The following is a 13,450-nucleotide window of genomic DNA, read 5'->3' on the forward strand; positions in this document are numbered from 1 at the left end:
CCTCCTATGTCAGGGTCAGTAAGATTTTTCAAACGCTTGCCCCCCTATCTTTCCTAAGATTCCATTTTGTTTTTGATAGTTGAATAAGTTTTCGCTGTTTTCCAACAGCTGGCACTTACAGAGCTGATTGGGCTAGTTTATGATAATGATGAAATAAAAAGTTATTACCTGGTTTCAGGAAAGGTAAATCCTGTACTACTAATTTATTGCATTTCTACGACAAGGTTACCTCAGCTTTAGATAACAAAAAATGTGTGGATGTTGTTTATATTGATTTTCAAAAAGCTTTTGACAAGGTACCGCATGTTGCTCTTCTCAGCAAGTTAGCTGACATTGGAATAGGAGGAAAAACTTTACTTTGGGTTAGAAATTGGCTTACTGGTAGGAAGCAAAGAGTAGTTGTGAGAGGAAATCATTCTAATTGGAGTGATGTTTTAAGTGGGGTTCCTCAGGGATCAGTTTTAGGGCGTCTTTTGTTTATTATATTTATGAATGACATCAATGAAAATATTTCTGGAAGCATGAATTGTTTTGCTGACGATGTAAAAGTTATGGGGATTGTCGAAAATGAAGAACAAGTAAAACAGCTGCAAGAGGATTTAGATCATATTACTAAGTGGGCAGATAAATGGGGTATGGCAGTTAATGTAGGGAAATGTCAAGTGCTACACTTAGGTCATGGAAATAAGCGTATGAGATATCGTTTACAGGGTTCAGTCATAAATCAGGCAGAAAATGTTATGGATCTGGGTGTCTTTATAAATCAGGACTTCAAGTTTAGTCAACAGTGCAGTATTGCTAGTAACAAAGCCAACAAAATGCTTGGGTTCATCAATAGGTCTATTTCAAACAAATCTAAGAAAGTTCTTCTGCCTTTATATAGGAGTTTAGTAAGACCTCATTTGGAGTATGCTGTTCAGTTTTGGTCGCCTTATCTGAAGAAAGATATTTTTGTATTGGAAAGGGTTCAAAGAAGGGTAACTAAATTAGTAAGGGGACTCTCAGATTTAGATTATGATACCAGACTTAATAGGCTTAACATGTATAGCCTGGAGCAAAGGAGAGTCAGAGGGGACATGATTCAGTTATTTAAATTTATCAAAATGAAAAATGTAAATGGATTAAATTTTTGCGGGGAAAGCAGGACAAGGGGTCATTGTTTTAAGCTATTTAAATCTCAGGCTAACTTGGAAATCAGGAAAAACTACTACTTTAGCAGGGTCGTGGGCACTTGGAATAGCTTACCGGAAGAGGCGGTAATGAGCAAGGGAGTGGATAGCTTTAAGAGGGCCATTGATCTTCATTGGGGACTAATTAATTGACTAGGACCAGCCTAGCTGGGCCCAGTGCCTGTTGCTGGTCGTCACATTTGTATTTGTATTTGTATGTATTTGTATTTAGCTGTATACAATTGGTATGAGCAAGCTTCAAGTTTAATGTATGTTATTTCGTGGAAGTGCGAATAACTTAATTTTTCATTACATAAAATACACCGGCGGCTTAGTCAGTCACTTCCTATTCTGGGCTGAAGAGTGCTAATAAGCACGAAATTGCAGTCCTCGGATTGAATGACTGAGCTGGCGGTGTATTTTATGTATTCCTGCCTTATCCCTGACTATAGGGCGGTAACTTACTGAAAATTTAATTTTTCATTGCTTAAATATGTCAAATTTTGTGCCCAAAAAAGTGTTTACGGGAAATTTTACTGCATTATTTCATTCAAAAAGAATCTGCAGTTGAAGTTCACAGAATTTTTGCAATGACTTACAGTGATCATGATCCGTTTGAAACAACTTGTTGAGATGAATTTAGATGCTTTAAAAGCAATGATTTTGATCTTGAAGATAAAGAACACTCTGACGCACCGAAACAGTTTGAAGACTGACAATCTGAAGCATTTCTTCATGAAGACTCATGTCAAACTCTAGCTGAATTTGCTGAATCATTAAGAGTTGATCAAGCAACAGTTTCAAAATGTTTGGAAGTATTTGGAATGATTCGAAACTAAGTTAATTGGGTGCCATATTAATTGAAGCCGAGGAGACGTCAAACAGAATCTTTTCGTGTGAACTGCTTCAGTGGCAGAAAAGAAAAGGATTTTCTCATTGTATTGTAACCAGTAATGAAAAATGGATACATTGATAATTTTTATTACTAGTCCAAACTTTGCTCAAAAACCCGCAAGACTTGTATGAATTTTGTATAAGCTAAATATTTTATTATATGCTTAGTAAAATGTCTATAGTTGATTAGTTTTTGTGATCTTGATTCCCCTTTTGAAATAAAAATTTAAAACATTTTTATTTCAGCTAAACCAAGCCTTTATGAAAAAAATTCCACCTGGTGCTGAAGCTTCCAACATCTTGGTTGGTGAAGTGGACTTCTTAGATCGTGCAGTTATTGCCTTTGTTCGTCTTAGTCAAGCAACAAATCTTGGTGACCTGACTGAAGTGCCCGTGCCTACTCGCTTCCTGTTCATTCTATTGGGTCCTTCGGGAAACTTGGGTCGCTATCATGAGATCGGTCGTGCTATGGCAACTCTTATGTCTGATGAGGTAAATGATTTTCAAATACACTGGTGTAAGAAATTAAGAGAATTTTCAGATTTGGGGTTAATTATCTTCAGAACTACTGGACCGATTTTAATGAAATTTGATTTGTACATACATTGAAACAATACAAAACAAATACCCATCCAAAATTTGAAATATGCATGCTTGATCATAAATAAAACTCGGTAGAGTCGAATAGTATTAAAAGCTGTTGCAAAATTGAACAAAAAAATGGTTGGTAGCAGACTTGCCAACTTTCCGGATTTAGCCCAGTAATGCCGGATTTTCGCCGCGTCTTCCGGGTTACCGGACTTTTGTGATTTTTTTCCAGAATTCCTCTAATTTTTCTGTTGGTAATCAAAAGAACGTGTAGTGATTCGACTTTTCTTCCGTTGTGGACGGAGACTTTCCTTTATCTACCGCGAGTCTGCAATTGGTTCACCCTTCTAACGATCGCTATTCAACATGACGACGTCATAGATCGCTCTGTGGCGGCGCCAAACTCAATACAACGCTATTCCCCGTTGTTGGCGACCCCAAATCTTTCCACTCAGCAGGATTGTTTGAGATGTTTGGCATCGTGCCAAATAACGTGCACGCTTGCTACTTTGTTTACATTAGCTACTGCAGACTGCGGAGTGCGTAGGCAAGGATGTTAAGAAAATTTCGTAAAAGTTTTGAATTTTGGTGGAACTTGACGATGTCTGGAAGAAAATATAATTCTATCTTTAACAAGTCTTACAGTGTTGATTATCCATTCATTATAGAATCAAGAAAAGGTCAACAGTTTGCGTTTTGCTCTTTGTGCTGTTGCGATTTTTCCATAGCTCATAAAGGAAAAGGAGATGTTATTTCTCATATATGCACGAAAAAACACCTGGACAGTAAACAAAGTGTTGAAAATAATCAAACTTTGAGTTTTTCCCGATCTAGTAGCTCTTCCAATGCTGGTATCCAAGCTGAGTGTTTGTTCACATCATTCTTAATTGAACACAACATACAAGGGGTCACTGCTGTGATCAGAAATTTGACTCTGACTTTTTGAGAATAGCCAAATCATGCACTGCAAATGCATTAAATAAAAATTAAAGAATTATTTAAATATGTACATAAAATATTATTCTAGAATAACCATAATTATTATTAATCAAGATGTTAATAAAATATATATTTAAAGTAAGAACAAAAAGAAAAATTAATTTGAATTTTGACATCTTGAATTCAAATTATGTTTTTCGCAATCACGAGTGTGTGCATGTAGGCGTGTGTGTTTTTGTGTCGGGGGTATGTGTGTTTGTGTAGGGGGGATGTGTATGTGTGTAGGCATGCATATTTGCGTCTGTCTGCTGGCATAAGTGTGTGGGTAGTTGTGTGTATGAATGTGTGGCGAGGGGGTATGTGTATGTGTGTGTAGGCATATATGTTTGTGTCTGTGTGCAGGCATGAATGTGTGGGTAGTTGTGTGTGTGTGTTTTTGTATGTGTGTGTGTTTTTGTGTATGTGTTGGTGTCTGTATGTATGTGTGTAGGTGTATGTTTGTGTGTGTGTATGTGTGTGTGTGTGTGTGTGTGTAGTTGTGTATGTATGCGCATATGTGTAGGACATGGATGCAACCTGGAGACTGTTTTCGCTATACTGCCGTGCTAAGCACAGATGTGGTATCTGCAGTAGAGCTCAAAATGAGAAATTGACGATTAAAGTTTTACAACTCGTTTTTTTGATTTATGACTTAATTAAATGCTCAACTTGCGGTAGTTGTTTCGTAAATAATTTATCTAAAAACCGTAAGAAAGTATTTTTGTAAAAATCTTAATTTAAAATTAATAAATGTAGTTACGACAAATTTTCTTTTCAAAACCTTTTCATATACTAAGCTATTTTCACCGTAAGTGACAATTACTAGGCATTTTTAGGGGTATCTGCACAGATACGACAAAAATAGCTTAGTAAAACGTGCTCAATTAATCATTAAATAATACTAAAAACATCTGCTTTCTTTGAACTTAGCTGTTTTGCTTTATTTTATTAATACAAATATAACAGAATCTGCCTTCTGAAAGATACCCTTTTCAAAACTCTGGACACTGTAATCCATAACAATTTTGTTTTTTTATATTCAAAGAATGTGTTTTTTATAATGTTGTATTTTCTAGATTCATTTTTACCGAGCATGAAGATAATTTTGACAGCAGACGATACTTAAATAAAAATATTACTGGCCGTAGAATGAAATGCGGTTTGTTTGCCTGAAAGAATTAGATATGAATATTTTACATGCATTTCATTTATAGAATTGCATTTTAAATAAACGTTTAAATAGAAAAAGCTGAATATTTACTTTAACAATTATGCAAAGTTGTATTAGTTTTTATTATCAACCTGTATCAACTATTCAACGGTAAACTAATTTTAATATTCTGTGTTACAATAAGTTGCTACATTATTAAATATGCTGCTTTACTAAGGTATAAAAGTCGTATCTACAAAAAATACTAAGGAAAAAAGTGGTAACTGCGCAGATACCACTTTAAAGGCTTAGTATTTGTCATTTACGTTCAAATTGCCTTAGCAAACTACACAAACTGTGCAGTTACGACTTTTTTCTTAAAGCTTTTTTTAATATTTCGCATTCACAAATCGCCAAAAAACTTGACATTAAGGTAAATTAAATTACTAACGATCACCTGGTGACTATAACTCAATTTTGATAAAATGTGCAGATACCACATCTGTGCTTAGCACGGCAGTATAGCTACAGCAGCATCGTGAGGACCCGGTCGACGGTGATGCTGCGGAGGGTGGAGGTGGGAAAATAAAATGATAGGACATCAAAACAGTCAAGTGAGAACAATAATCAATCGTGATTGCTCAACAATCAATGGAATGTATTCAATCATATTATGGATGTCTCAATAAATTAACTCTGGTAAATATTGCAGAATTTGTTTCCTTAGTATTCAGTGCAATTTTGTTGTAATATGTGTTGATCACAATTTTTTAGTACTCGTTGCAATAATTACAGGATTTTCTCATGCAGATTGCAGGATTTTTCATTTTTCAAGGTTGGCAGGTCTGTAGTAGGGTGGTATGGTCCCCTCTAACAGATATATAGGCCTTGCAGTGTGACTCCATACTTGAAATGAAGCAGTTTATGGGATCCTGGGGCAATTGTTTTTCCACTCGTTCAACAACACTGTTCTTAGGCTATGAATGTTCCCCGTAGGGGGTGTTGTGAGTTGCTATTGCCCTCCCGAGAGCATCCCAGACATGCTCTATAGAATTGGAGTCAAGGTATATGCTTGGCTAATTTATACAGTGAATGTCCTCCCTTTCCAGAAATTGCCGACCAGAAGAGCACCATGTGGCTTTCTGTTAACATCCATTAAAATTAACTCAGGGATAACAGCACCCTCGAGGTGAGTATAGGGCTCCAAGACCACATCCCTATACCTCGCAACTGTCACAGATCCTCTCTCAAAGACATGAAGGGTTGTGCAGCCATCCAACTTGATGCCTGCCCAGACCGTCAAACCACCAACACCATATTGTTTGATTTCAATGATATTGGAGGGCAGGTAGCGGGTTCCTGCTTCTATCCACATACACAAAAGACAAGAGTAGTCGGTTAAGTTGAACCAGGACCCGCTACTTGCCCTCCAATCGACCATTATGGAGGAGGAGATTTGACGGTCTGGGCAGGCATCATGTTGGATGGCTGCACACCCCTCCATGTCTTTGACAGAAGCTCTGTGACAGTTGCGAGGAATAGGGATGTGGTCTTGGACCATTATACTCACCTCTTGAGGGGCACTGTTAGCCCTGAGTTAATTTTAATGGATGTTCACAAGGCCCCATAGAGCCCTTCTGGTCGACGAATTTTCTGAAGGGAAGGATTCACTGAATGGATTGGCCAAGCATATTTCTAGACTCAAATGCTATAGAACATGTCTGGGACGCTCTCGGGAAGGCAATAACAACTCGCAACACCCCTACAGGGACCATCCATAGCCTGAGAAAAGCATCGTTGAACAAGTGGAAACGATTGCCCCAGGATCCCGTAAACTGCATTATTTTAAGTAAGAAGTCACACTGCAAGGCCTATATGTCTGTTAGAGGGGACCATACCCCAGACTAACCCATTTTTTTTGCTCACTTTTGCAACCACTGTTTCATACCATTCGACTTTGACGAGTGTTATTTATGATTATGTGTGTGTATTTTAAGTTTTGGATGGTTATTTGTTTTGTATTGTTTCAATGTATGTACATACCAAATCTCATTAAAATCGATCCAGTTGTTCTGGATATAAGAGAATTTTCAGATTTGATCAATTAATTTCTTACACCATTGCAGATATGCATTGCTTTTTTCTTGTATGTATGTTATATAAATTCCCTTTAAAAGAAAACTCAACAGTTTGTTTAAGTATTTTCAGTAAGTTTCAAACTCATTTAAAGTATTTTTCTCATTTATATCGGAAGTTCATGTTGCAGTATAACATTTTCAATTAAAATATTTTCCGGGAAAAGTTGTGAATCTTTCTGTGTTTTGTACAGGTATTCCACGATGTTGCCTACAAAGCTAAAAGCAGGCAAGATTTGCTTGCTGGTGTGGATGAATTCTTAGATGCTGTTACAGTCCTGCCGCCTGGGGCCTGGGATCCAAGTATAAGAATAGAACCACCCCAACAGTTACCATCACAAGTAAGTGACTAAACGCTACAAAAGAAAAAGTATTTAATATGAATTCCAAGTAAATGTTTAGATTGACAGTAATTTTAATTGTAATTTTCAGTCTTTTGTTTGCAGTTTTATTGTACTTTATAATCTGTATGTACTTTTATCGAATAAAATGCATGAATACTTTTTCAAGTAAAAAATTATTTTAAATAAATTTAGATCAGCATTTAGTTTAGATCCCCATCCTAAAAAAAATCATAACTTACAGACAATGAAGTTTAGTATTTGTTTAATCCATTTCCATTAGTGTGACACTTTGCACTTAATTTCCAGAATTTTGAACGTTGGCTTCAAGTTGTGATATATTCGATTATAAGGAACCATTGTAATATGAAGTTACATTTTTCTAAAAAAAAAAATTTTGTATTTGAAAAATAGTGATTTGTTTGTACATGTTACAGGTGTAGCGCTACAGTCACTGTCTCTCAAATGCTAATAGATTGAGCATAGTTGTAAAGTGCTCAACCTAAAGACTTATAAAAAAAAAAGTTTTTTTTTTCTTCTGAAATTAATACATTTGTATACTTTACACGTAATCAAATCCTTCTACAAATTACTAGTAAATTTTTTAGAAATTTAATTAAAATTAAAATAACTTGTCACTTATAAATTTTGTGTTGCTTCAAACGAATTATAACTTTTAACAAAGCATTCTTATGAATAGTAAAAAAGTTATTTCTGATTAATATTTTTGCATCAGTTCTGTTCCTTGTCATTAACTTAACTCTGTCAAAGTTTTTAGAAACCTAAAAGTGAAACTGAAACATTTTCTGTTTGGATGCAGTTGAACACTCATGGCAGAATAAAATGTTGGCATATAACTAGAATCATTTACTTGAGACAGTTGAGAAAAATAAGAGTTATTCGTTTGATTTTACATACTGATCAAATTCAAATGAGGTAGCAGGTACTAAATAAAAGTCATTTAAAAAAAAAAAAAATAATAATGGTATTGACTGGCGCAGGTACTGAGTAGTTCTACATATGCAGTGTTTCCTGTTATTGATGATAATTCTGGAGAATGGACGATAAGTAAGTAAATAAATGGAAATTGCTTTAAAAACCAGAAATAGTTTTTTATGCTCACTCTATATTATGAAAAAAATAATTTTAAACATTTTGCTGTTATTTTTAAATGCATAAAAATGTGCACTAAAAAATTAAGGCTAAAATTAATAATTTTCTACAACATACGTACACAATTATACATTCATGTGCGTGATCAGATAAAAATGAGTAAAATTTGTCTCATTTAGTATCAATTTTGCAGGAGGCAAGGAAAAAGACTGAAACTCAAGAAGTAAAAATTGATGAAGAAGAAGAAGAAGAAAAAGAAAGAGAAGAAAGTGGTTTGAAGAGGACTGGGAGGTAAAAATGAATTAAAAAAAAAACTCTTCTCCTAATTTAATGAAATGTATAATCTGGCATATTAAAAGAAAGCTTATTCTTTAAAATTGTCATGAGTTTAATAGTTGAAGCTTTTATTGTTTTTTTTCTGTAAAAATATATCAAAAAAATTTTATTAACTATCAAAATTGCTGTTTATGCATAGTAAACTTAGGCTATAATAGACAATGCATAAAATTTTTTGACCCCATACAATCTATCTGCATTCAAACCTGCCATCTAACTGTGGGGTTGCCAACTGTTCTGAAATGAAATGTGTGAAGTGAATGAAAAAAAATTCTGTTTCATTACAACTATTGAATATTTTTGGAAACTAAAGTTGAACAGAATTCTTTGCATTAAGCAAGTGGTAAATGCTCAAAGTATTCTGAAATTGCCTATCTTTAACCAGAGTTTTTGTAAAATTACCAGTTTACGTTTTTTTTCCTCTCACACTCCAGAGTCTCTCGTACTTGTCACTATTTGTGGTTCAACCGGTTGGATGGTGCCCTAAAGACAGCTCTATTTTTTTTATCCAGACCAAAAGCTGAACAATCTCTGGTCCAACACCCTCAGAGGTACTGATTCACTTGGAGGACTTTGCAACCACCATACATTTAGCATGCTCCAGTCACCATTAACGAACACGAAGGAGTTTCAACCGGTTGGTATCGGACCCAAAAACCCTTCATTTACGAGTTCGACACATTACCGATCAGGCCACCACAGCTTTTAAATCACTGGTACAGTCAAACTCACGTATAAGGAGCGTGAAGCCCCCCCCCCCCCCCGGTATTATTGCGTTATATCCAAGAGTTTGTATGTGCAAAAAAAAAAACATTAAATTTACACCTAATTACCTCTTTTTTTCACATTTCTGTACTATTCAGAGGCATTTCATTAATTTTCTTTGAAGTGTCTTTTTTATCTCTTGTTTTATTATTTTTCTGTGACTACTCATGGCTTCAAAAACAACGTTATTTGCACCTCTGACTTGTCTGTAAAAAAGAAAAAAAAATGACACTTAAAAACTGTTGAGTATGCTGGGAATGGTTCAGCTTAAAATTATCAATATTTGTCATTATCATTGTTGTTTTCATTTTTTTTTTCATCTGATTTTGCTTGAATTTCAGCTATAATATCCATAATAGCTAGGAAGGGGTACGTAGCTTTCAAACATTTCTGTACTCAACAGAGTAAAATAAATCAAAACTCAACAGAGTAAAATTGCCATCACTTGTTCTCAGGATTTATGACTCATTCTGAACTTTGAGTTGACTTCAGAATTTGACTATTGAAGGAATTTTTCCAAGAAAAAAAAACTGATTAAGAAAAGTGGAAGTCAATTGGAAATGTATATGATTCACAAAGATAAAATTGCTCTCTATGTACGGAATTTGTGCAGGGACCAAGTAGATGTGGTTTTCTTCTCAAATCGGAAGTTCTCATTAAATCAGGTTTCATTATAAGTGAGTTCAGCTGTATGCGAGTTTAATTGCGGCCAAGAAAAAATGTAAAGTTGAATTTTCCTCTCTGTTCATGAAACTTGGGAGTTTCTCTTCCTCTTAAGAATTTAAATTTTCTTTTGCATAATGTTTGTAAAATTTCTAGAGCTACATATCAAAAGCACATTTGCGGCAGTGAGAAGCAAAAATATGGAAGTGGACTTCCTAGGTTGGTAAGTGGTTGTGAGTTAAACTTGTGCAAAGTTCAAGCTCTGAGTAGATTTTCATTGAAAAGTTGTTCCGAACCAGGTTTGCTAATGTCATCTCTTGCTGTGAAACAGATAGAGCTTCTCCTTCAATTTGTACTAATTATCTCCAAATTTTTAATTTTGGCATTTACACCCCTTTGCTTCCAGGTACGGTGAAATTAGCTCTCTAGAGCGACCACTATTCTTTCCTGAAGAAAGTAATCCTTAATGGAGGTTGGTCGCTTGTAGAGATTGTTATCCATCATTCAAGAAACAATATTAGCACCAATAGAAATTCAATTATATTCTGCTTACAGTATATTAATTTAGAAAATTATTATAAACATGTATTTAATTAGAGAAACTGAAAATTTTATTTTTAAATTTTCAATGCAAAATATGCTTCAATATTTTTCTATTCAAAAACTAATTCGCTTTAATATATGTAAGAGATTTGCCAGCTGCAAATTCTTAGTCTTTTCTTAGCAGCTTTTGCTTCAAGTTTAGCTGCGAAAATACATTATTGATGTCCTAATCATTAGGGCAATGTGGTGCAGTTATAAAACTATTTCTTAATGGGAGTCATTATTTTTTTTTACAGATTATTTGGTGGCCTTATAAATGATGTAAAAAGAAAAACACCCTGGTATTGGACAGACTTCAAAGATGCTTTTGCTATTCAATCTCTAGCTTCAATATTTTTCTTATATTTTGCTTGCTTAACGCCTATTATTACATTTGGTGGCTTGTTGGGTGATGCAACTGAAGACAGAATAGTAAGTGCACATGAATAATGTGAACAAATTTCAGTTGCTTGCCTAGATCATTGCAATATCTTAATTTTAAAAGTCATTGATTGTAAAAAATGTAAAAGTTATTTTACTTGTTTTTGATTATTCAAACAATTTTTGTGAAAATTTTCAAATACTATTGTGTGTGATTAATAATGTACAAGTCACTTAATTTGTATTCATTCAGTATGATGTCCTTTGGATGTATAATTTTTTCTTAACTCTTAATTATTACATAATCTCTCGTGAGTTTTCTTACAAAAATTTAGTTTAAAAACTCTTAATGAAAGAAAATATTTGTTTTATAAATTGTGGTTTAATTTGTGTTTACTTGATCAGCACTCAAATATTTTTTCTTACCTTTTCAAAAGGGCAAAATTTTGCTTCAATAAGTTTCAATTTTTAACCCATCATTTATTTTGCTAGTGAAACCATTTTTATTGTACAGTATCACTTTGATGTAACCATACCCGATTTAACGATTTCCTCAATTTAGTGATGCATTTCACTGGTCTGGATCTTACTGCGTTGAATGTCTATGCTCCTCGATTTAACTATATCCTTGATCTAACAATAACGTTTTCCAGTCCCTTGACAATCGTTAAATCGAGGTTATACTGTATTTTTTGATTAAATTCAAGTAAGATATTAAAGTATTTTTCATTCCAGGCTGCCATGGAAAGTCTCTTGTCTGGTGCAATCTGTGGCATTTTATATGGCTTATTTAGTGGCCAGCCGTTGACAATCTTAGGAAGCACTGGTCCTGTACTTGTTTTTGAAACAATACTTTATGACTTCTGCAAGTAATTAAATATACAATTTTATATTTTTATTGTAAGTGCTAATGTTTATCCATTAATGAAATAGTAAAATTTTAAACTGAAAACTTTTATTTGTTAAGTAAAAACAATCTAGTTTCTGAAATAAAATGCTAGACCAAGTGAGATTTCATGACTTCCATCCTAAATTCTTCTTAAATGTGTTTCAAACTCATCTTGAACTAGTTAGAAATTTTGTTTTTCCTTCATCCATTTTAGAATCATATTGTTGCTGCTCAAAGAGTAGCCTCAAGTATCAGTACTCATCGTTTCTGCCTATCATGTTTTATATTATGTCATGTGTTTTATTGGTAATACTAGCTTACTACCCGGCGTTGCCCGGGTGCTTTTTAATGCAACATATCTTTTGGATTATTAAATGAATTCTATCCAAATGAGCATAAAAAATTGCATTCACACTGCTCTCTGGGCTCAAATCTTTAAAAGACTTTAAATAACACAGAAAATTAAGCATTTGCCGAAAAAGAAGGTTTTGCTTTCTCCAAGACATCAAAAAATGCAACAGTACTTCTCACATACATTTTATTCTGAAATAAATCATTGAATGTCTCCTTAGAAAGAGTCATGAGCTTACCAAAAAATAAAAGTCAATCCCTACTATAAGGCACAAATATATACACAATAGTCTTCTTGGACACAGTTACAATATTTTCAGATTAATTCAAAATCCTCAATGTCCAAAAGCTAAACAGACAGTCCACCATACAAAAAATAAAGAATTCAGTCAGGGTAATTAATAAACGTTTTACCGATTTTTTTTTTTTTTTTTTTGAGCAATCACGATTGCTTATTGTTCTCACTTGACAGTCCTTGATGTTCCGGTTCCTTTTTCAGCTTGGACCAGGCCTGCAGCACCACCGTCCACCGGCGGCGGCGCGGCTGGTCCTGAGCACTGTCCCCCAGAATCCACTTTTGCTGGGCGGTGGCGTCCATGTCCTACACACGCATGCTCATACACAGTCACCTACGCGCGCACGTCTTTACACACATACACAAGCCTACGTGCACACACGTAAGCCTACACACACACGCACACAACTATATACACGTAAGCACCCAGGAGGAGGGACATGCTTGGGCCGGGGAGCCATTTCTAGAAACAATAACTCTAACCAGTAGAGTCTTGTCGCAACTCGTGATTGCGAAAAACATAATTTGAATTCAAAGTTTCTGAATTCAAATTACAGTTTTTTTTTTTTTTTTTGGCCGTGTTTTTTGAATGAAGGTATCAAGTCTTAGGTTATTTTGCATGTTTTCAGGCACGCATATTTTGCAGAAAAATTTGCTTAGTATAAATAGGGTTACAAAATGTGTCTGCTTGTTCTTTCCATGGTGATTTAGTGCCATGTCATTGAGTAAAATTGGATAACTGTAACTTGCCTAAAAAGAGGCACATCGGCTATATTTTATTTTCCTATAATGACGTCAAATTTCTATTTTTGTAGGTAAA

At 34.5% G+C, this 13,450-nt stretch overlaps 1 protein-coding gene across 1 annotated transcript in view; it reads left to right on the forward strand.

The window, feature by feature from the left end:
- Window positions 1-13,450, forward strand: part of LOC129216084 (electroneutral sodium bicarbonate exchanger 1-like) — a 303,250-nt gene that overhangs the window by 234,749 nt on the left and 55,051 nt on the right. The window contains exons 8-12 of the mRNA XM_054850233.1: window positions 2,310-2,555; window positions 7,109-7,255; window positions 8,562-8,659; window positions 10,972-11,146; window positions 11,831-11,964. Coding sequence (XP_054706208.1) covers window positions 2,310-2,555; window positions 7,109-7,255; window positions 8,562-8,659; window positions 10,972-11,146; window positions 11,831-11,964 — 800 coding nt within the window. The remainder of the gene's footprint in view (window positions 1-2,309; window positions 2,556-7,108; window positions 7,256-8,561; window positions 8,660-10,971; window positions 11,147-11,830; window positions 11,965-13,450) is intronic.

Source organism: Uloborus diversus, chromosome 2 (genome assembly GCF_026930045.1).
Source record: "Uloborus diversus isolate 005 chromosome 2, Udiv.v.3.1, whole genome shotgun sequence".
Taxonomy (NCBI): domain Eukaryota; kingdom Metazoa; phylum Arthropoda; class Arachnida; order Araneae; family Uloboridae; genus Uloborus; species Uloborus diversus.